General features: G+C 34.2%; 1 protein-coding gene across 1 annotated transcript in view; it reads left to right on the forward strand.

The window, feature by feature from the left end:
• LOC121368226 (tropomyosin-like) overlaps window positions 1-26,089 on the forward strand; it is a 52,987-nt gene that overhangs the window by 23,007 nt on the left and 3,891 nt on the right. The window contains exons 5-8 of the mRNA XM_041492863.1: window positions 2,330-2,586; window positions 11,102-11,215; window positions 15,495-15,563; window positions 15,781-15,879. Coding sequence (XP_041348797.1) covers window positions 2,330-2,586; window positions 11,102-11,215; window positions 15,495-15,563; window positions 15,781-15,879 — 539 coding nt within the window. The remainder of the gene's footprint in view (window positions 1-2,329; window positions 2,587-11,101; window positions 11,216-15,494; window positions 15,564-15,780; window positions 15,880-26,089) is intronic.

Raw genomic sequence — 26,089 nt, forward strand, 5'->3', positions numbered from 1 at the left:
TTATTATTAATATTTTGTAAAAAGTAACTGAATTATGGTGACGGTCCATAAAAATATTCAACTATTATTTGGAGGACAGACGTGATGTGTTATTTTTTTAATCATGTGACATGGTCTTGTGGTTTCCATTGGGAATTGTGTGAAGAAAGCAAATGACCATCATACGGTAAATCAGTGTATTATACCTCACAGATGAAGAAAATTGTTGGTGCCAGTTTTGAATTTTTGGCCAGGCGTCATGACATCATAAAATTTAGCATCAGTTTCAAAGTCTGCAATGTAAACTAAATATTAAAACTCTTATTTCTCAGCCAGTCATCACAAACAATATGTTAAAATGATCAGACTTAATTAAAGTTAAAGTTTGTTTTGTTTAACAACACATTGATTAATTAATCATTGGCTAGTGGATTCAGACTTAATTAAGTGCTTATAAGCAGTATGTGTACAACTAATATTAAAACTATGGTAATTGGGTTGGGGATGTTTGTAAATTAAGCTTTCCTTTTATTTTGGTGTATTTAGATACAATCCAATGGTAGCAAGCATTAAACATATGCACAATTTTGTTTTATTCCATGAATAGCAAATTGTTCATCTGTATTTTGTACCAGTGGGAATTGCATGTTACGAACGTAACACTAAAAAGACAATAACTAAGGGGAAGAAGGTATGGTCATAAGCATGAAAACAGTAGCCACATTGTTGCTGACACTATAGGGCCTCCACGAGTCCAAAATACTGCACTCGAGTACTCGAGGGTCAAACTCGACCCGTACCTCAGTATCCAACAGTTACACTTACTAACTAGATAATAATGAGACAAAGGAATTAAGTGAAATAGCATTGTGCATCTTAATTCCATTTCTCAAAATGGATGCCAAATCATGTCATTGTATTGCATTCCACACATTCAAGTTTTGTTTCCCTTCGTGTGTCATAGCCGTATAATGTAACCGGCAAAATGATGTAAAACATTTGCACGGGTACTTTGCTAGACTCAGCCCGTGCCCGAGTACTCGAGTACTCGTGGAGACCCTAGCTGGCACGGGTAAGGCTGCACTCACTCTGTGACTTAGCTAGAAAAAACAGAAATTAGCACTTGAAATAGTTTATTTAGCCTTCCCTGAAATTACAAAAGAATTTTGTGTGTGCATTTCCAGCTGTTGCAGTATCTCTGCTCATCATCCAGCAGCCCTCTACACTTCCACTGTTTTGGTCGCATATGTGACAACTGGTTTTGTTTGGAGACCAAAACATTTCATATACATGTAGTTGCCACCTGGCAATTGAACCAAAATTAATATAAACAGATCATCAACGGTCATGCTAGTGGACGATTCGGGTGAACTAGTCGCTATATGCCACTAAATGTCGCCTTGTTAATCACTGAATTAAAAAGGACCCATTAAAAATCATTACATCATCGATAATATGGTCACCACATATTTTACATTTAGACATTTTTTACTTTATAATCATTACTAAGTACATGTTGAACTTGATGATTGAGAAGATGATGGCACTTCATTGTCACAATATAATGAGAGCAGCTCGTGTGAGTGCATGTTTTTTGTACTGCATTACTTCGTACACACAGCAAATACATATCATTCTTAAGTATCAATTGTCTTTTTATCCGAAATCGCTACATGGCTATTTGGTCACATCATTTGAATCCTTAAAAACTTTGCACATGAAAAAAAAGGAAAAAGAAAGAAATAACGTCCCCAAGAACAAAAACAAAACTGATAGTGTGTGTTCCAACAATGCCTTGACCTTGTTTATTATTTTATTTCAGAAAATTTGCCGTTATTTTGTCATGAATTAATATATTTTTTATAATTTGCCATGTATATTTGCTAAGGCAAGTATATAGAATTCAAGAACATCTTACATATATATAACCTAATGATGCATTTCACTGTATGTTTTAGAATTCTCATAAAAATCGAGTTCCAAGATGTAAAAAATCGAACGTGCTGAGGGTTGTCAAGGGATTGCCCCATTGAGCTTCAGTTAAAATGTTTTGTGTGACACAAAAGTTAAAAAGTAAAAGTTTGTTTTGTTTAATGAGACCACTGGAGGTTTTGAGTGATACAAAAGCGAGTTATGGTATCCCAAATTAATGTAGTTTTCACTTATGATCCATAGTTAGAGAAATAAGGCCCTGTAAATGATTGTAAATCTGTGATGTTATGCCTTGCATTAAGTTAATGTTTTACAATACTTATGTAATATATTATAAGCAAATTTATATCATAATTTTGATATTGGTTCTTCAGTGTTTTTCATATTGCGATATTGTTACTGGATAATTTCATTTCAGTGGATAACAAAATAAAAGCAATGGAACAAGAGCTGATTAAATCTGGTCAACTTGCCCAAAGGTATAAGGACATGTATATGCAGGAACGACAGAAGAACAGAGAAAAGCAGCAAGACGACAGGAAGAATGAGTCTGCTGACAAAGAGATGGTGGATGCAAACGAGACGGAAAAGACTACTATCATTATGACTCAGCCTGGTTCAGACAGTTTCATGGGCAGTTCAGTCAGAGTGAATGATGTCATTCGACGAAATGAGGTATGCTAATAGTGTGCATGGCCATCACAGCTTAGTGGGCTGGAGGAGACCATGTTGCATTCTACTTTTGTGCACATCAGTATTGAGGACCATTCAAGAATTAAATAATGCAAAATCTATTCGTTTTGTACTATAATGTTTTGTAATATTAAGACTACTGCATGGTTTCCCCTCAAAACTGACACACCGTAATGCTCTGGTAAACACACTCAAACTTTCACATACATAAGTGTGTAAAACGTTTTTTGTGTTTATCATCGCATGAACATCAAAAATATAACGTTCAATTCTTATAATTCCAAATGCATTAATATTGCCATTATACAAAACTATATTAAAAAACCCAATCGAACTCTTTTTCCACAATGATTTACAACTGTATCAATACACAAATAAGGGAATTCCCTTAGAAAGTTACATTCGTTTTTTTCCGTCAAATCTCCGATTCATTATATTGACTTACATAAGTTTTTATAAATTTTAATTTTCTGAATCAAATGTGGATAAAACATAAAATAACAGAACATCAACTGATAACGCAGACTTTTTTTGATGAATTTTGAACTAATTAACATGAGGGAGAGCATTAAATTATTTAGAAGATTTATCTACTACCTATATTATAATTGCAGTTGTCAAAAGTTGAATTTAGTGAAAATGAATGTGAAGACTGACTTGAAAGAGATAAAGTGGTTTCAGTGTTACTGTGTGTGTGGATTTCAGAGGAAGTTTTTGATTGTGTGATATTATTCTCGGAAAGAACAGGTCGTGGAATTGTGCCTGAAGGCGTATGTGTTTTCGTGCATGTAAGTTGTCGGTTTGGTGTTTTTGTCAAATGTGACAGAGCTGCACTCATGTCTCTCTTTTGATTTGTTGAGTATTCTCTGCTATAACTTCTAATAGAAGCTTCGTTTTTGTGACCTGTCATATACATTATGTGTCTCAGTTTAAAACCAGAGTCGTTTAAAGCCTGAATTGTCACCGTCACTCACAGTGCAGACGAACTTAAGAATAAAAATAGAAATTTAGAACTTAAGAATAAAAATAGAAACAGGGATTCCGTTGTTTACCAAAAAAGTGCAGTTTTCACGTTCATGGAAGAATGAATGTTGCTTTTTTTAGATCACATGATAGCATTTTAGTTAATCAAGACACCTATTACAAAACAGTAATTATAAAATGGAATTATAAGTTGACCAACATTATTATTAATATTATTATTTTATTTTTAGGGTTTTTTCATAAACATCATTTGTAATAGAAAATTGGATATGACTGTCATTTGTGTTACGGTAACTATTGGAAATGACTGTCATTTGTGTTACGGTAACTATTGGCTATGACTGTCATTTGTGTTACGGTAACTATTGGCTATGACTGTCATTTGTGTTACGGTAACTATTGGCTATGACTGTCATTTGTGTTACGGTAACTATTGGCTATGACTGTCATTTGTGTTACGGTAACTATTGGAAATGACTGTCATTTGTGTTACGGTAACTATTGGAAATGACTGTCATTTGTGTTACGGTAACTATTGGCTATGACTGTCATTTGTGTTACGGTAACTATTGGAAATGACTGTCATTTGTGTTACGGTAACTATTGGAAATGACTGTCATTTGTGTTACGGTAACTATTGGCTATGACTGTCATTTGTGTTACGGTAACTATTGGCTATGACTGTCATTTGTGTTACGGTAACTATTGGAAATGACTGTCATTTGTGTTACGGTAACTATTGGAAATGACTGTCATTTGTGTTACGGTAACTATTGGCTATGACTGTCATTTGTGTTACGGTAACTATTGGAAATGACTGTCATTTGTGTTACGGTAACTATTGGCTATGACTGTCATTTGTGTTACGGTAACTATTGGAAATGACTGTCATTTGTGTTACGGTAACTATTGGCTATGACTGTCATTTGTGTTACGGTAACTATTGGAAATGACTGTCATTTGTGTTACAGTAACTATTGGAAATGACTGTCATTTGTGTTACGGTAACTATTGGCTATGACTGTCATTTGTGTTACGGTAACTATTGGAAATGACTGTCATTTGTGTTACGGTAACTATTGGAAATGACTGTCATTTGTGTTACGGTAACTATTGGCTATGACTGTCATTTGTATTACGGTAACTATTGGCTATGACTGTCATTTGTGTTACGGTAACTATTGGAAATGACTGTCATTTGTGTTACGGTAACTATTGGCTATGACTGTCATTTGTGTTACGGTAACTATTGGAAATGACTGTCATTTGTGTTACGGTAACTATTGGAAATGACTGTCATTTGTGTTACGGTAACTATTGGAAATGACTGTCATTTGTGTTACGGTAACTATTGGCTATGACTGTCATTTGTGTTACGGTAACTATTGGAAATGACTGTCATTTGTGTTACGGTAACTATTGGCTATGACTGTCATTTGTGTTACGGTAACTATTGGAAATGACTGTCATTTGTGTTACGGTAACTATTGGAAATGACTGTCATTTGTGTTACGGTAACTATTGGCTATGACTGTCATTTGTGTTACGGTAACTATTGGAAATGACTGTCATTTGTGTTACGGTAACTATTGGCTATGACTGTCATTTGTATTACGGTAACTATTGGAAATGACTGTCATTTGTGTTACGGTAACTATTGGAAATGACTGTCATTTGTGTTACGGTAACTATTGGCTATGACTGTCATTTGTGTTACGGTAACTATTGGAAATGACTGTCATTTGTGTTACGGTAACTATTGGAAATGACTGTCATTTGTGTTACGGTAACTATTGGAAATGACTGTCATTTGTGTTACGGTAACTATTGGCTATGACTGTCATTTGTGTTACGGTAACTATTGGCTATGACTGTCATTTGTGTTACGGTAACTATTGGCTATGACTGTCATTTGTGTTACGGTAACTATTGGCTATGACTGTCATTTGTGTTACGGTAACTATTGGCTATGACTGTCATTTGTGTTACGGTAACTATTGGCTATGACTGTCATTTGTGTTACGGTAACTATTGGCTATGACTGTCATTTGTGTTACGGTAACTATTGGAAATGACTGTCATTTGTGTTACGGTAACTATTGGAAATGCAATTTGATTATAATGTAAATATGATTTATCGTATTTAGGATTTAAAAAATATTTTTGCTACATCTAACAAGTCAGCCATTCTTCTATCCAACCATCGATTGATGCACAGTTGGATCAATCGATGTGATCAATCCCCATCAGTGGGCCCATTGGGCTATTTCTCGCTCCAGCTAGTGCACCACAACTAGTACATCAAAGGCCGTGGTACATGCTATCCTGTGTATGGGATAGTGCATATAAAAGATCCTTTGCTGCTAATCGAAATGAGTAGACCATATTAAGTGGAGATAGCGGGTTTCCTCCCACAATATCTGTGTGGTCCTTAACCATATGTCCGATGCCATATAACCATAAATAAAATGTGTTGAGTGCGTCGTTAAATAAACCATTTCCTTCCTTCAATATTATATATATAGTACACTGACAACGTACACACAAGGTTCTTCTTTAGTTCTCCACATGAGATTTTCTGAGAGCACCAAGACAAAACCTAAGTCCCTGAATAGTAAGTAAGACTTTTGTGCTGACCTATACACAATGCACCCATAATCAAGTTTAGATCTAACTAAAGATCTATAGAGTCAGAGCATAACCTTTTGATCTACTCTTCATTCAGTCTTGCCAATAACTTTTATAATATTGAGGGCCTTTAATCTTTTCTTTTTAACATACTGAACAAAAGATAGCCTCCTGTCAAAAATAAACCCCAGAAATTTGGTCTTCTCCACAACTGGAATTGGATTTTTGTCCAGAAACAGAAGATGTTTGTTTGCTTTGTTTAATGACACCACTAAAGCACACTGATTAATTAATCATCGGCTGTTGGACGTCAAACATTTTTTAATTCTGACTCATAGTTATCAGAGGAAGCCCACTGCATATTTCTTAATGCAGCAAGGGATCTTTTATATGCACTTTCCTACAAACAGGAAAGCACATACCATGACCAGTTGTGTTGCACTGGTTGGAATGATAAAAAACTCAATCAGTTGAATAGATCCACAGAGGTGGTTCGATCTTGCGACAGCAGCACCTCAAACGAGTACTCAACACTGACTGAGCTAAATCCCACCTCTCCAGAAACAGGTGAGGATCTAAGTGGTGATCTCTTTTCTAGCAGATATGCATACAGACGGTCATCGACTTTGAGAAGCAAAATCCATTGTCAATTGCTCATTGTTGAAGTTTATTCAAACAAAGCTGCAACTGACGTTCAAATATACTCATATTGGATGATCTCTAGCAAATCTGAAAATCATTGATATATATATATATATATATATATATATATATATATTATATATATATTATATATATACTATATATATATTATATATATACAATATATATATGTTATATATTTATATATAACAAGCTATCTACACCATGTTTTAAACATTGGGTGATACTGTTAATTTTTACAGAAAATAAAGTTACTGACAGGATGCTACCACGAGGCACATTTCTTGGGAGTGAGAATCGGATAACGTAGATCCCACTCATACCTTTAAAGACCTATTTTTAAAGAAATTAGAGATAAAGTCAGGCATATGATCTCTTAGGTCCATGCCCAATGTTGAAAATTAACATGAAAACCATGGTCGCCAGCAGGACCAGTAGAAGAAAAATCTTACTGGCCCTTCTCAAATTCAACTAGCCCTTCAATTATCACATTGAAATTTAACTGCCAAAATCAAAAATAGATTTTTTTAAATAATAGCCATGTATATATAGTCTGTTTGCTTTTAAAGAAAACCAATGAATTGGCGTTAAAGTTAAAATTCATATAAAAACATGTTATTACGTTTTAAATCCATACCAACTCAAATAAATAAAAAAAATGAAAAAGAAATACAGTATAAATAAAAATGTTACTTTACAAAGTACCATTAAATTATACATATTAAATCTCATTTTTAATACAGAGGTGAAGACAAAGTGCTAGAATAGACAAGGTATGAAACTTGATTTGCATTGTCTCTGAAGTAAAATATAATGCAGTACCAAGAGACTAAAGGTAGAACTGCGCGTTCTTTAGTAAACTAGTCTCTGAGTGGCAGTCCTTTGTGACGATGCAAGATGGATGGAATAAACTTTGTGGCGATGCAAGATGGATGGAATAAACTTTGTGGCGATGCAAGATGGATGGAATAAACTTTGTGGCGATGCAAGATGGATGGAATAAACTTTGTGGCAATGCAAGATGGATGGAATAAACTTTGTGGCAATGCAAAAGGTGTGAAATCCGCAGTAACTGATTTCCTCAGGAGTGGCTGTTCTCCTACGGACGAGACACTAGATAAAGCTTGATGCAGTCATCCACTATTTTGCCAAATACCCATTCCACTCTGTGTGGGGCGGGATGTAGCCCAGTGGTACAGCGCTCGCTTGATGCATGGTCGGTGTGGGATCGATCCCCGTCTGTGAGCCCATTGGGCTATTTCTCGTTCCAGCCAGTGCCACACAACTGGTATTTCAAAGGCCGTGGTATGTACTACCCTGTCTGTGGGATGGTGCATTTAAAAGATTCCTTGCTGCTAATCGAAAAGAGTAGCCCATGAAGTGGCGATAGTGGGTTTCTTCTCTCAGTATCTATGTGGTTCTTAACCATATGTCTGATGCCATATAACTGCAAATACAATGTGTTGAGTGCGTTGTTAAATAAAACATTGCTTTCTTTCTTTCTTTCTGCTCTGTGCAGAGATGCGGCCTTGATCATGTATTACGGTTTTGTCATTCAGATTGCCTTAAAACCTGTGTCAGAAAAAAAGAGTTAACCTATACGCAGTTGGATGGTAATTTGTAAAGACTTTTTGTTTTTATTTACACTAGCTGAACTTTTTCCCCCAATAAAATGTTATTTGAGATGGTATGGGTTTAAAACTTAATAAATTAATGTTTTTATATGAATTTGATCTTTATTCATTATTTTAGCGCTGTCAAAATATAGAACATGTTCTGTGTCTTCTGCTGCCAGATCTGTAGTGTGTTTTGTCACATTCTTTTTTTAACTAGTACCATACTAGCCAGACCCTAAAATTGATGGTCGCCCAATGGACTATCTTTGTAAGATTCTTAGTCACCATTAGCCAATAAAGGTCACCACGGGCGGTTGGGCGACTGCTAATTTTCATCCCTGCATGCCATGGAGGTCTTTTAAAGTTCTGTACTTCCACGTGGTATTATAAGCTTTCTCCAGGTCAAAAAAGGCTTGATACCAAATACTGGTTATGGATGAAAGCATCCTTACAAAATGTTTCAAATCTAATAAGAAAGAAAGAAGTGTTTTATTTAACGACGCACTCAACACATTTTATTTACGGTTATATGGCGTCAGACATATGGTTAAGGACCACACAGATTTTGAGAGGAAACCCGCTGTCGCCACTACATGGGCTACTCTTCCGATTGGCAGCAAGGGATCTTTTATTTGCGCTTCCCACAGGCAGGATAGCACAAACCATGGCCTTTGTTGAACCAGTTATGGATCACTGGTCGGTGCAAGTGGTTTACACCTACCCATTGAGCCTTGCGGAGCACTCACTCAGGGTTTGGAGTCGGTATCTGGATTAAAAATCCCATGCCTCGACTGGGATCCGAACCCAGTACCTACCAGCCTGTAGACCGATGACCTGCCACGACGCCACCGAGGCCGGTAAATCTAATAAGATGATCGACTGTGCTATCTAGACCTGAACCCACATTGCATGTTAGTAAGCAATTTGTCGGACTCAAGATACCAGACAAGTCTACGGTTGATAATTCTTTCCATGGTTTTACAAATATAACTCATCAAAGCGATAGGGTGATAAAAGTAGGATATGTTGGATCCTTCCTAGGCTTAGGAATAGAATGATAATTTCTTTTCTCCAGTCAGAAGGAAAGTCACCTGAAATCCAGATTTTGTTAAAGATATTTAATAGAACCATCAAGGATGATTCAGGTATGTGTTTTAATAGTTGATAGTGTATTTCATCTGGTCCTACTAAAATATCATGCACTCTACAAAGTCTCAAAATTCACATAATACAACAAGTGGTTTTAATGATTGTACTACATTTGGATTAATTAAGAGAGGATTAAGAATAGAAACTTAAATGTTTACCATATTATACCCAAATCAGATGACATAAAATTTATTACAAATAATGCAAAAACAGTGGACATTTTAGACGTGTGTTTAACATATGTCTCTCTAATGCCATGGATAATGCACAATTACATATTGTTTTTAATTAAAAAGATAGGCACACAAAATGGGGGGGGGGCATAATTAGCTATACATTTGTATATCTAACAGTATAAATTTCTATAGGCAAAATGACCTTGAAATAGGAGGAGTGGATTCAAATACGGTAAATCATCCAGGTACCAAGTCCCTTGTACTGCTCTGTTTATAGGCCTCCAAACTCGACATCTGACTGGACAGATAAATCATCCAGGTACCAAGTCCCTTGTACTGCTCTGTCTATAGGCCTCCAAACTCGACATCTGACTGGACAGATAAATCATCCAGGTACCAAGTCCCTTGTACTGCTCTGTCTATAGGCCTCCAAACTCGACATCTGACTGAACAGATAAATTTGAAGAAGAAATTTTAAAAAGCCCAACATGTGGAAAATAGCTAAATTATCATTGCAGGAAATCAAAATATAAATTATTTAAAATCCTCTCCACACAAATGGTTATAATGTTTTGAACTGTATAATCTTAAACAAATAGTTACTACGGCTACCCGAATAACCTCTGAACCTGAAACCTTGTTAGATCACATTTGTACCAACAGACAAGAAAATTGATATGAAACAAAAGTAGCTAGCTATATGCTATTAGCGATCATTATCCTGTCTGCTGAACTCGGACAATACAGATTTTATTATGATTATTATTATTATTATTATTATTATTGTTGTTGATTAATTAATGTCTAACATTTCATAATTCTGATAAAAAGTCTTCAGACGAAACCCAATGATCCTATGTAGGTAAGGCCAGAAGAATGCTCAGTTAAGCTTTAGATTCACAGATACTCTTAAATATATTCTAGAACAATTTAAATATAGGGGAAGGAAGGATATGTCAGTAATGACTGTATAATTTGTAATTGAAATATAACTACATGTATTTCTTACTGAAAATAATAAGATGTTTTTGTTGGGTTTTTTAGGGTTTTTTTTTTTTTACAGTAGGTCATTCAGAACAGTCCCTTTGTATTCTGCCTTCCATGCATTTTTTAAATTAAAGATTTTAGTTACTAAATATTTAAATTGTATTTGGTTTAATAATATTTCAGAATTATGTGTATATGTACATTATTATATATATCACTGGTGTGTTTAATGGCATCATTTTAAATTTTGTATTTGACAAAAATATAATATTATGTTTATTCTTTTTATTTCAGCATCTAGTAGAACAAAATGCTGCACTTCGGAGAGAAATTGACAGATTGAAACATGACAATGCAGAACTACTGAAGAAAGCAAAGCATGCAATGGAAAATGCACATGACTTGATGGTACGTGCTCGGATGTATTTATTGTACTGCTTTTACACCACACTTGGCTTAAATGCTAGAGGCAGAAATAAATCATTATTGTACAACATTCTTTTGAAATGACGACACCCACTTGAAGCGATCTAATTAGTGCTAAGATCACCTTAAGTGTAGAACTATCTTTGCATTTAAGATTATTTTCTTTTTTTTCTTTTTTTAATTCACAGATTTCTTGTGCCTACCCCCATCCTGGGGAAACAAGGGCAGGTGGTCAACATGACCCAGGAATTGTTTTTAACATTTAAAAAAAGAATCTGTGATTTTTAAAAGTGTTTTTTAACTTTCACTCACACATTCACATGACATCCAAGGCTATATCTGTAAATGTAATGTATGGCAACTATACAGTTACTGTAAAAAGTTGGAAAATACACATATAAAAGTGGTTTTTTTGTTGGGTTTTTTTTTTGAGCCGTCGAAAGTTGGACTTCAAGTTAATTTGCTAGCTGTTTTCAAGGAAAAGACAATAATAGTTAGCCCACCAGGTATTAAATTTATGATATCTGCTGTCGCTGAAGGAAATTTCCCTTTCTATTATATATCTTTGTCTTAACTCCTTCAACAAATGGTTTATATTTATTTTGTTATTTAGTGTTCTTTGTCTATATATAAAGTGTTTTGAATAAAGTAACAGCAAATTAAAAACTGTGTCTGTCCTTATAGTCTTTTTAACACCAAACAGAACAAGTTCTAAGCTCAGTCATAAGGCCGAATTACGAAGCCTCTTTTTCTTAAATGCAGGTGTTTAAGCATTGAAAATACACATAGTTACACATGTGTAAGTCATAAACAGGCTTTGTAAATTCGGCCCATATTGTTTATGTGTGTACAAGATGCGGTTAACCAATCCCAAAAAGAAGTCCAGAAGCTTTGTACTACTGAGTATTTCCAAAACAAATAGTAAGAGTTTCCTTTTCCTTACCACAAAATGTACAGAGATGGTTGTCCTTTATATGGAGTAAGTGTAAAAAGCTATTTGTGGTAAGAATTCGGTTTGTTAATTTAAATTGAAACCATCTCAATTTTGTATCCCGAGTAATACTAAATACTTTAATATGAATTTTTCCCCATTTTAGATTCACTGCTAAAATATCATTCCATCCGTTACATCCAATATATAATAATACACCTTAGGACCTCTCAAAACACCATTCAGTGTTTTTATACTAACCATGTCATTATCTGAAATGTTAGATTCTACAATGCCTATATTTATATTCCTTAGATATTTCTTAATAGCTGCAAGTATACCATAAAATTCTACAAATGATGTCTCCACCAGGTAGAGCCGTTTGAAATCTGTAAATGATATAAACTGGCCAGATGCACAGTAGAAATAACAGATATGCAAAATACCCTTATCAAACCATAATTTTTTTAAGAAAGTCTTTCCTCTGATTTTTATGTTAGTGTTATATAATAGAGGTTCCAACAGGAATTCTTTTGTGGAGGTTACTTTACAAGCGGCTGAAAAAGTACCATATGCTTTAACAGTCTTTCCAAAAATAATTATTCATATTCTTTACAATTAAATGTGGAAATTCATTGCCAAACAATGAGATATATTCAAGTCTTGGGTTAGAGTGTATTAAGAGATCCTTCCGTTTGGATTCCACTTTAAAAAAAAATCTTATCCATAGAGCTTCTACATAAAAAAAGATATTTAACATTCCTAGACCCCCATCCTTAATTGCCTTACAAATTATTTTTCTTTTAATTCGATCCAACTTATTGTTCCACAGAAATTTGAACAAGATTCTGTTAAGACTTTTCAGGTAGTTATCTGATGGATTTGGCAGAGTTAGGAGTAGGTAGTTTAACTTTGATATCAATAGAGATTTCAAAATAGCAATTCTACCAAGTGGAGTTATGACTCTCTTCATCCATTCGTTTATAATTTGCTGTATTTCCAAAACCTTTCCTTCATAGTTCAACGATATCATATCTTCTAAATTAGTGGAAAATGTTATTCCCAGTATTTTAAAGATCTTTGGATTCCATTCTATATTAATATGTGGAAGGAATTTTCTTGAACAATTTGTCTTTGAGCCAAACCATACTGCTTGCATTTTGGTGTAATTTATTTTGAATCCATATATGCCGGCAAAACTGTCTAATACATCAGTAGTTTTTTTCAAAGCTATATCTACTACCATCCAGTAAAAAATTTGTGTTACCCGCATATTGAGAAATACGAAATTCCTGGTTGTTTATCTCAATACCCTTATTGTTAAAAAAATTTCGAACCATTCCTGCTAGTATTTCTGCACATAATATAGGAAAATATATGGAGACAAAGGGTCGCCTCGACGACAGCCTCTCATAATTTTAAAGCTTGATGACATTTTCCCATTTAAGATTATACTAGCTTTTATATCATTATAAAAAACATGTATCCATCTTTTAATGGATTTGCCAAATCCAAAAAATATCAATGTTTTATGTATAAAGGACCAAGAGATGGAATCAAATGCTTTTTCGAAGTCAGTGGATAGAAGTATCCCCAGAACATTATGAGTTTCAGTGTATGCCATAACATCATATAAAACTCTTATGTTATTTCCTATATACCGATTAGCCATAAAGCCACTTGATCTTCATTAATAAGGTGAAGCAAAACTTTCTTAATACTATTAGCAATACAAGCTGAGGCCATTTTATAAACAACAGTCAAAAGAGAGATGGGCCGCTGTTTTTTTAGAAACCATTTTGGCTTGTCTCCTTTTGGTAAACAGGTAATTATACCTAACTTTTGTGTAACTGAAAGTTCACCCTTCATAAAACTAGTTTAAAGATCTATTAATAAAATGTCTATCCAGAAAACCTTAAAGAACTCTTCAGTGTAACCATCTACACCTGGACTTTTATTATTCTTCATGTATTTTAATGATATCCGTAATTCATCATATGTAATAGGGCCCTTTAATAGATCTGCCTGTTCTTTATCCAATAATGTCATGCCTTCTTTATTTACTATTTCTTCCAGGTGAGTATCTATTATTTGTTCTTCTCTTGATGTATAAAGATCTTCATGAAAGTTTTTAGTTGCTAACATTATATCTTTAGAATTAGTTATTACAGAACCATCTTGTCTTTCCAAAAGTGACATTGATTTACTTATAAAAGTTCGATTTTCAAGATTACAAAAGTATTTTGACACATTTTCTCCTTCATTAATCCATCTGGACCGAGAACGAATAAAAACACCTTTCATTCTTTTCTCTCTAATATCCTCAAGTTGTTTCCTTTTTATTTCTAATAATTCAAAGTCAGGTATGTAACTTTGTTCAAGTGTATTTAAGATTATCTTAGCGCTAAGATCGCTTCATGGAACAGGGCCCAGGTCTACTACTGGTCCTGATCTCCAGTTGGTACCAACAATGTTTTGTTTGTTTCATGTTTGTTGCACCATTCCTTTTCACCATGAGTTCAACAACCATACTAATGCTTTCTATATTATTTAATCGATCCTTGTGAGATCACACTATTGTTCCAACTAGATTATTTTCTAAGAATCTGCAGCTGTGAACAATGCAAATTGAACTTTCGTGCGTTCAGATTAGGGATTTGAACACGTAGCTTATTGAACTTGTACATTGTAAACAGTACAGTGTTTTGCCCTTGAGGCTACACATCTGCATCATGAATATGTAATAAATCTGACCCATCTGACATTCAAACATTGTTAAAAACTAAATCCAAAATCATAGTTCTGGGCCAGTTAAGTGCCTAACCTCAAGCTAAATTTACTGATAAAAATTGTGTTGTTTGAACGTTAGTTAGTAAATATACTCTAACCCAGTGGGCCCATTTGGACTTTTTTGGACTTTTTCTCACTCCAACCAGTGCACCATGACTGCATGGTACATCAAAGGCTATGGTATGTGCTATCCTGTCTATGGGATGGTGCATATAAAAGATTCCTTGCTACTAATGGAAAAATGTAGCAGGTTTTCTCTTTACAGCTCTGACCTGTATGTGGATAACTGTGTAACCAATGATTACAAATGGCGAATTTTATTCTATTTGTATCTTTAGAAAATTGTTTTGTTTAACGACACCACTAGAGCAAATTGATTTATTAATCATTGGCTGTTGGATGTCAAACATTTGGTAATTTTGACATACAGTTTTAAATTTATGGAAGTTATTGATTAAATTAATTTCATTTTTAAATAATGTCCATAAGTTATACATGCACACTTGTTACAATAGTTTAAAATTTTCTCTTTCTTTTAAGCAACATCTAAACACAAGTGAAATGGCGAAAGCAGATTTGCTGAAGAAGTTTAACCATGAACGAGCACAGGTACAGAAACTGAGTATATAACATGAAATCAACAATCATTTCATTCTACTTGTTTGAACATTTACATTACTGTATCTGTATGTAGAATTCAATGTGAACAGTTTTATTTTGCTGTAACATAAGAGTAAAGCGAGTTAACCCAGTAAGAAACACTCCAACAAAGCATGATCGACTGTCAAGTTGGTTCTGTTATCTTCTTCTCTTTGTTTGTTTTTAGCACAACCAACTGAAAAAGAGTCTTAATAAGCAGGCTTCTGATTGGATCAGCAGTAAAAGAGAACAGCAGCAATTGCAAGAAGACATACGTTTCCGATTGGTATGAGATTGAAAATAATTATTTTGACTACTTACAGGCATGCACTACCAAATACTTCTACCATTCTGAATATGCACATTTTTCACCTACTGTATAACAGTATATCAAAACATAAATCTCACTAAAAATGGGGTGTCACCAGGCTAGATGTTTTTTTAAAGACAGCTCAGAAATGGTGCCATTTTCTCCTATTTTGCCGACAAATACCTTAAAATGGAAATTTGACTTACAGGGTAATTTATACCTAATAAAGAGTTTCCCAATTGAAATATGTGTCAAATTTAATTTATATATGTGCTTTATAGAAATTCTATTGATACAAAGCAATATTCATTAAAAAAAGTTATGTTCTTGACAAAAATGTGGGGTTATTTCAGTATTTTTGTGCAATAACGTGGCTTCCATTGGCTGTCAACTTTTCACATTTTTGACTGCTTCTCAAGTTCCACCAGGCAGATATCAACCAAACTTGAACCAAATTATCCTCTCATGGCCCTGACCAAGTGGTGTTAAAATCCAAGGTGTCCTTTGATTTACCAACACATATTTTACTTCTTTTCAAGTTAGCCAGACAGATTTTAACCATGCAGATATGGTTCAAATAATTCTTCCATGGCTCATTGCAAAGTTTTTTTTTAATGTTTTGGGCTGATTAAATATCCAAGATGGACATCTTGGCCTCCAATTGGCCAAAACATTTTTTACTTCTTCTCAAGTTTCGTCTGGCAGATTTCAGCCAAAGTTGGTACAAATGATCCTCTTATGGCTCTAACTAAGTGTTGTTATTTTTAAGGCAGATTCAAAATCCAAGATAGCCACCCTAGCTTCTGATTGGCTGATACATTTGTGACTTCTTCTCAAGTTCCACAGGGTAGACTTCAAGCAAATGTGGTCCAAATTATCCTTTCATGGCCCTGTGTTGTGATGGTTTGGGTCAATTCAAAATAAAAAATGGCAGGCATGTTCCATGTTCCATGATGCAGATTTCAACCAAGCATGGTACAAATGATTCTTGACCAACTGTTGTTATTTTAGCGACAATTCGAAGTCTAATATGACTGACCTAGCCTCTGATTGGCTGAGAGATTTTCGACTTATTCTCAAGTTCCACAATGTAGATTTCAACCAAAGATGTTACAAATGATCCTCTGATGTCTCTGACCATCATCACTTTACATCTTCATTTATTCCCTAATTATGTCAGGTGAAATTAAAAGTCACAAAATTTTAAGGTATTTTTCTGTGTAAAAAGTGAATTATTTATTAGTTTGTCTTACAATACATATATATGCACATCTTCATTTGTTGCTATGTTAATGTCAAAATTACCATCTGTAATACATTATTATTATTATTCACTTTTCAGAGGTAGTTCAATACCAGATGAGCGATTCAGGCCCCATGGGGCTCTTGTTTTACTACAATTTTATATTTGATAGGTATTTTAAGTTGGCTAAAAAACAAACAAAACAATGCCATTCAAAAATTCCCATATCTTGTATAAAGACTACTAGCATGCAGGGGTGGGGAAAACCACTTTTCCTAATTAAAGCAAATGTGTCTGCTTGAAGAACAATCCTGTTCTTGACGAAGATTGTAATAAACCCTGGAACAACCATCATTCAAGAAAGATGCTATTGATCTCTGGATTTATTATGAACTAGAGATCATTTGAAGAAATGAATATTCATTTTGAACCATTCTGAGAAAAAAGGCCATTCCTTTAAATATATATATATATATATATATATTTTTTTTTTTTTTTTTTTTATATATATATGTGTATATATCATATTGGTCCTTGGACTTCAATGCCTCATCTATTTGCAGCTGCTTTAAATATGTTTTCTGGTCTGTTCATGGATTTCCCAACTTTGGACTGATCTTCATAGATGACTCAAACACTCCTATTATTGTATATTTCTGATCCATATACCATCCAGTACCTGAGATCTGTCAGACCTACAGCTTTACTACCATCTTTACGGAAGCATTATTCTGCTCATGTTCCAGCTGAAAATGGTTATCATGCTTTCTTCACTGTGAGGTGCCCTGCCAAAATTCAGCATATACATCACGATTGTATTTATTAAGTGCCCCCAAATCTTTGAAATGGACTGAAAGTCACCTAGTTTGTGTTGTTTCAAGAAAACAATGATAAATGTTGACTAGAATCCGTATATACAAAAGGAAGTTTGTTTCTCAAATTGTTCATAAAAAGAGCAAACTTTTACTTCCAACTGCAGAACTGGAAAACAAAACTGGAACAGAGTACATGATTCAGCTATGACTGCCCAAGTCTTTGGCCGACATGAAATATAAATCATACATGCTTTCAACTATATGATGGTGGGTATGTGTTACATTAGCGGCTTTTAGGAAGGGAGTCTGTCTTTTCTGAAGAGGCAACTCCAGCCCATATATACCAGAACATCCACTAACTCACTACCATCAAGAAGATCTGCTACCACTTTTGAGAGCTGCCATATGAAGGCATCCGAAGAGCACAATTAAGTGATATATTCACTATGACTTAATAGGCATACATTCGATCCATTTGTCACTGGTATACAAAGACTGGTCCAGGATGATATTTCATTGAGTGATGAATAGGCTGCGTTAAATATGTAAGTCACTTTCTCCAAAGAATCGCTTTTGACATTAATTTTGATTCAGCCCCTGAAATATTTATTAAATAGAAGCCATACTAGATTTTAAATATACTAGTCTATTTTGATCTATGTAAATCTTTAATGTCAGCTATTTAAGAAAACTGAAATAGAAAATGTGGACATCATTTTCTATAAACAAATAAATACATTTGACTTATATTATATTTGCCCCAAAAAATTTCATTATAAACAGTAACCCCACAAGATGTGTAATGGATTTATATAGGCCTATATAAATCAGTGGAATTTGAGTGCTGACCTTGAACAATGTCAAAATTACCTTAACCTCGATTCGAAAAAATAGAACCATATTTTTTTGTAATCTACATATAATAAAATTATAACAATTACAATATGGTTCCAAAAATTAATATTAAAGTCCCATGGGAATTACCTATGCCCCTACACAACAACTTGAATCAGAGGTTCTAGAATATGATGGCCTGATGTCCAAGGCCAGTGGTTTTTTGGATTTGGGCCAGTAAAAGTTACTGTGTACGATCCCGATGGCAAGTGGTCAAAAAAAAGAAAAAAAAGAACAGAAAAAAGAAGAAGAAAAAACTACGATCGTACGAAAACAAAAGAAACATGTACAAGTCACTTTTTTTTAATTTGCTGTCACATGAAATATTTCACCAGTAATCTTTGACCCATCCATGGCATCATTATACCTACCAATGTAACTTTATTCAAGTTATAAAGTGTAAACAATGAAAAAACAAAAGTTCATCGTATCGCCGCCATTTTCTTTTTTGCACTGGAACCCAATTTTTTTTAACTCTAATACTAATATTAGCATAGTGCAAGCGTAATATGCAAAACGGTAACCAGTCTTTTGTTTGTTTAAAGCTTGCAAGCCACAAATTTCGTTTGCAAAACTTTAAAAGTGTAAATTATTGATTTAATTTATAAAATATCTCATAAATTGCAAAACTGAAAAAAAAAAAAAAAAAAAAATTAAATACACAATAAATAAATTTAACAAAGTATCTACATTGAAAAATTACTCATTTGGTATACAGTGCTGTCCGGTGTATCGGCACACCTAAGCTTTCAAGGACCATTTTCTATGTGAACATTGTAAAATATTTAATCAAATACGTCTCTCACCAATGAAGAAGTGCATAATCTGAAATACACTACAAACTGTTTTATGTCTGTAGTAAATACACATTTTAAAATGGTGCATAAATATAGGCACCCCCTTGTATCCAAAACGATTTGCATGTCCGATGATTCGGCGCAGTAGATGTAGATCGTTGACCCCGCTATTTATAAACCGCCCATGACCTCACTTTTTGCCCATAAACGCTACACTATTGTCCCTGAATTATTTTAGTACTTTTTTGTTTTGTCTTGTTAAAAATATTACTATGAAAATGAACGATCACATATGACCCATCTCATGATCAGTTTCGGAATCGTTTTCTTGAGTGGCACAATACTGCAGATGCATACGTGTTCATTGTCATGCATGGCTAAGATGCCTACATTGATTTTATTTTTCTCGGGTAGATTGTGCACACACGTGGATCTTATTTTGCTTTTATTTTTTTTATAGGAATGACTGTCAATTAAGGTGTAAAATTTTCGTTTTGTTTGCATTTGCCTGTTTTCTTTTTCGGTTTAAATAAAATAATAACCGAACAAAAATAATTACATTTATACTGTTTACTATAATTTTTAAAATGCGGGAAAGGTGTTTTTAGACTGGTTTTAACATTCTTAATTAATATCAATAAGGATGACCTACTTCGCGTTTATAAACACGAAAACAGGTGAATGATTTATTTTGAAATTATTATATAGGCCTAATTATTGATAATTCTAAAAAAAAATTTAATTGCACCCTTAACAATAAATATGTTGATACTTGATTAACCATTGAAAAAGGAACTGAACTTTAATTCGTTAAAAACTCCGACAACATGACAACTTCCTAAGCATACTCAAGCAAAATACCAAGTGCGCCGAATCACTGGACGCGCCGATACACCGCACACGGTTGTATGGTGGGTGGGGTGGGTGGGGGTTTGAATGCTATAAACTGTAATACATATACAATTTATGCTAATAAAGGTTCTTGTTTCTTTTTTCAATTTGTTTTTTTTGGGGGGGGGGGGGGGAGGAGTTCCCATTTGTAAGTAAATAAATATATACTCGTTTATAAGTGATAAAATATTATTTTTGTTTTTAATGCTGTTAATTGTTGTAATAGGTAACATGGATTGTATAACTTAGGTGGTTTTTGTGGAAACAATTCTTTTAAAATATTAAGAGGTAACTTTATTCTAAACTGTTGAAAATTGTTTGCATGTTTTTCTAAACATACTTGAAAATATGCCCTATGAGCATGTTGCGTAAATTGACAAATTGATTAAACATGATCTTAGTATGCAAAATGTACATTAAAAAGTTAATTATTTTAATTTACTGGTTTTTTGTTTTATCAACAGTTAAAATTGGGCAAGTGAATTTTTCACCATGGCCAGTGAATTTCAAATCCAATAGCCCTATGTATTGCAAGTGAATTAAAAAAAATTCTAGAACCTCTTTTGAATGTACATAATAATAATATAATAATAGTCCATGAGCCAGACCAAAAATTGGTACTGTTATAATTATTTTAGTATATCCTAGGACAAAACAAAAATGCATGATAGACTTTTCGATAGGGTAGCTTTACTTGGTTATCACACTTTTTAACATTTATCATTTAGGCGGTCAAAAAATCTGAGAAATCTATGTTTTAGTCTATACTAAAGCACTTTTAAACCTGTAGATCGGTACCCACAATGTTCTTTGTGCTTTTTGCATCTGTCGTAAGTGTTGATTAAAGGAATGCTAAAGCAAGGCTTTTGGACTGGTATGCATATTCAGTGATATATAATGCACATTATTGCTCAATATCAACAAGTATAATCTTATATTTAATTAATAAAATGGTTAAATGTGACAGCTATTATATATTACAGATGCAGCCATTTTGTACCATCCCAGTAAATACGCCCTCTGGCGAGCCGGTGGTTACGTAGTACTTAACATGTCACCCATCCCAGTAAGCCAGCAATAAGTATATATTATTTTTTAATAAAAATAAACCACCACTGTCAAAGTGTCAAAATAACTGTATTATGTTTCGTCCATACATTAACCCATGTATTGAAATGATAATCAGAGCGTTTTCTTCGTTAATTGGTCTTTCTTTCTATGGCCTGCACATGTGATTCCTGATTGGCAGGTGTATATTTGCATGATATCCAGTCAAGGTAATTGATTACCACTGTCTAGATACACATACAAAAATACTTGCCGTTTTTTTTAAGATCACAGGGCAGTGTGGGATAACCTGCCGCCCCTACAATGTTAATGGACATTATCAGCTGTCATGCTTTATTACTGTAAATAATTCTGTAAAACCCTTGATTAAGTAGACTTTCCCATCTAAAATAACAAAACTGACCAATTACGTAGTCCCAAAGAAAATAAAATTATCACTTGGGTATCATGAGTGGTCGTTTTTGTTCCAACGTACTCTACCAATAGACCTAATAATATGCATTCTTTCTTTGGATTTTTTAAGAGAGAAAAATACTATATAACTCCATTTCATTCTGTTGATTCAAATTGAAATATATTTATTTAAATAGTTTATTATACTTTCAAGTCATTTATGTTGTTTTACAAGTCTGGTTGATTAAAGCGAAGCGCCTTGTCGTAAATTATTGCTTTTGTTTACACTGTGCATACAGGAGTTGGTCGGAGCTGACATCACTTCGCCCCGAGCTATAGTATCGGACTCCACAAAAACGAAACAAAATGGCTGCCCCCAGTAGTACAGTTAGCAGGAATAATCACGTTTTTTTATTAACTTCAAAATTACACGTTTTTCATTTCTTAAAGTGTCACTATGTGTTAGTGGTCCGGGTATGCATCTTTCCAACACATAAGGCTCTTGTTTGAGTTTAGTCTCACTTTAAGGATCCGAGAGGTGTAATTTCGTATCATTGAGCATTTTGAAATAGTCAAGATGGCATCCAAGATGGCTGTCGAAACAGAACTGGAAACATCTCCAATACTTTATGAATAATGACGAAACTGTTGATGTTCATGGTGGTGTTTTAGGTGTTAGAGGATTCATATTGAACTATTCCCAGCCAATCAAGACATTGCAACATTATTTACATCCAAGATGGCCACCACTGTAGTAGTCAGAACAAGAAAATTGAAATTTATTTCATTTTATACCAACTATAGCAAGATTGTGAAATTAGGAATTGAGGGGTTTTTTTTCACCAAGGAATACATTTACAACAGATGCTAACTGAGATATTGCATAATTTTTTTAAAGCCAAGATGGCCCCGAACATGGTTGTTAGGAGTAAGACGTGGCTATATCTTACATTCTATTTATCCCAAACAATAATTTTTACTTCAAATACAGGGTTTTATAGGGGGCAGGAAATTCAATTCTTGCATTAACTTTCTACTGAGAAATTTTATCATTTCCATAATTCAAGATGGTTAACAAAATGGCTGCAAAAACAAAGAAAATGTTATATGCATCACCTGAAACAATCAGTTTGAATCCAATTGCTACGTTTTGAGGGTGTTCAATCCATTAAAAATATATGTATATCTACAAGTAAAGTTATATAAAATAACAATTCTTATGCTGACCTCTATGTCTTAAGGGTGCACCAATCTATTTTGAAACTATCTAGAAGAAATGTTACATCATATAGACCAAGTACATGTATATAATGTTAATCTGGCTGTGATATATGGCCAAAGTCAATAACTAATGTTTTGGTAAAGACTGTGGAATCAGATTTTATCATTCCCATTTTCTGTCTCTTGATAATTCAGTAGATTCACTAGATTTGAATGGCTAGGACAATTTGTCTCGTCAAAACATCAAGTTTTCTCGCCGTAAGTTGCTACACATGTATATCAAATATCAACAAAAGGGTTGCTGCTTAGCAAAAATGATTGATTTTGAATATACATAACCCAATCCTGGGTTGCCGAACAATGCACAGAGATAAAATGCATCACCTTGAACACCAACATTACCCAGTCGGCGAAATGTTTTAAAAGCTGCATTGAATCGGACAATTTCAGAGGGTTTATATTATAGCAGCAGTATTACAACCTGGAAGGGCATGGGTCATCAAATGAGAAGCAACCTTTTTCATTGCTGGGTCCTCATTGCCCATTGCAGTTCTTGCTAGTAGCTCTATCATTTGGACAGAAATCAGAAGAAGCATCTCTGAATTTATGCAACTAATTTCAGTGTAGCTTTGAAAAAAACCAATACCAAATTTTGAATGAAAAAATTTAGCTGTCATGGGACAAATGCTAAAACTAATGCCGCAATCCTTTAATCATGTTAATAATTATAATTAGCCACTAAGTTCATTTGGTTATGGCCGATCATTTCCAGGTATAGCTGAAGTATACTAGTAATTGCCATGTTATGGCGAGAAATATTAGCGTCACACGATTATACATTTAGATAAATTGTCTTGGTCAACAAAATGCAAGGATAAAGTATATATCAATTATATAGAGATAGAAAATGAGAATGATAAAACTATAAGGGATGGCTGAAATGTTTTGAACCTAACTATGATGAATTACGCTGACAGAGTTTGTTGTTATTTTTTCAACATAATCCCCTCTGCAGTCTACACACTGCTGCAAATGATGCTCGAGTGCCTAAATCACACTAGTGTTGCAGGCTTTCTCCTGGTCATCCACAGGTCATCCACAGCAGAAATAATATCATCATTTGCATAATGCTTACTAGTTTTTTCTTCAAGTGAAAATCTGGTGAATACGGAGGAGGATTAATAAGTTCAAAGCCACAGTCACACAAAGCAGCCATGGCAGCAACAGGTGTATAGGTGTATTGGAACAAAGTGCTGAAACTTTTGTTATACCCAATTTATTCCTGAACTTTCTCATAGGGAATGCCTACTGTATTGGCTATGTGATGTGTGGTGAGTCGTCGATAATCCTTGTATTTTATCAACATTTTCTTTGGTAGTGTCAGTTGAAGATTGTCCTGGACTTGGATCATTTTTGACACCCTCTTCTGCTCTTGTACTCTGCTGCCCACCTCTTAACTGTTAACAGTGACAAAAGAAAGATTATCATCTCTTAAAGTTGATACCAATGCTGCATGGATATCTGTTGGAGTTAGTCCTTTCAGTTGGAGATACTTGATGACAGCACAGAAGCCAGTTTTGTCCATGTTTTATCAACAGAGAATATCTAGTCACTTTGATGACTGTAGATATATGCTACAAGATTATGTATTTCGTTCAAATGCAGCATATGAACATAAAACATATTATATTTACCAAAACGTTTCAGCCACCCTTTGTATACTAATTACTGGTGTCTTGCGTGCATATGCCCAATTACCACAGCAATGCAGGTCCGTAGGAACGACTTTTGTAGTGGAGGGGCACAGATGGATCGGGTACAAACTCTGTATCTGATTTTGGTTACAATGGCATTATTAAAAAAAAGAGAAAAAAGGGCTTACAAGTGGGGGAGCACGTGCCCTTCTTCCCCCTTCCCCCCCCCCCCCCCCCCCCCCCCCCCCCCCCCCCCAGTTCCTATGGGCCTGCAATGTGAACTACGGTATTTGATCGATGTCAAGCAACTTATATTACCGGTAGTCCAGGGAGTTGTGTAAATTTGCATTTAGTTTTTGCTCAGTTCAGTAAAATGTATTTCTTTTTATTCTTAAGACTATCCACAATTAGAAATCCATTGGTAGTTTTTTTCCCGGTCATTTGATCATGGCAGTCATCTTGAAATTCAAAATGGCCATCATTTTAGGATATTTTATGTGTATTTTTACTCCCAGTTAACATAGAAACACATTTTTTGTGTCTATTTTCAATTTTGAGGACAATGAACTCGCTAATAACATTTTGTTTAGTCATTTGGACATGATTGCCATGTTGAAATTCAAAATGGCCGTCATTTAAATATCTTTATGTATATCTTTACTCTCAGTTGACCCACAACAACAATTGAGATATCTCTTTACATTTATGAGCTCATTGAATGAATCCGTACAAAAAGAAAATTGTTGCCTGACCTAGGCAGCCATCTTGGAATTCCAAATGGCCACCATTTTAACATATTTTCCCATATATTAGAACTCCTGGTTAACATAGAAACACACTATTTTTTGTCTATGTACATTTTTGCAGTCATGAATTTATTGGTGATATTTTTATAGACATCCAATAATGACAACCATCTTAAAATTCTAAATGGCCACCATTTTAATTAATGTACATATCTAGGATCATTGAATTAATTGGTGACATTTTTATATCCTCCAGTCATAGCAACCACCTTGAAATTCAAAATTGTAGCCATATAGAAATTGAAAATGGCCACCAATTTAATAATTTTGGTAAATAGTTTTGATCTCACTACACAGATGTCTTAGCATTACGATATCATAAAACTATCAAAGGCCAAGATGTGACAGTGACATGCGCCTAAGC

This window comes from Gigantopelta aegis, chromosome 3 (assembly GCF_016097555.1).
Source record: "Gigantopelta aegis isolate Gae_Host chromosome 3, Gae_host_genome, whole genome shotgun sequence".
In the NCBI taxonomy this organism is placed as follows: domain Eukaryota; kingdom Metazoa; phylum Mollusca; class Gastropoda; order Neomphalida; family Peltospiridae; genus Gigantopelta; species Gigantopelta aegis.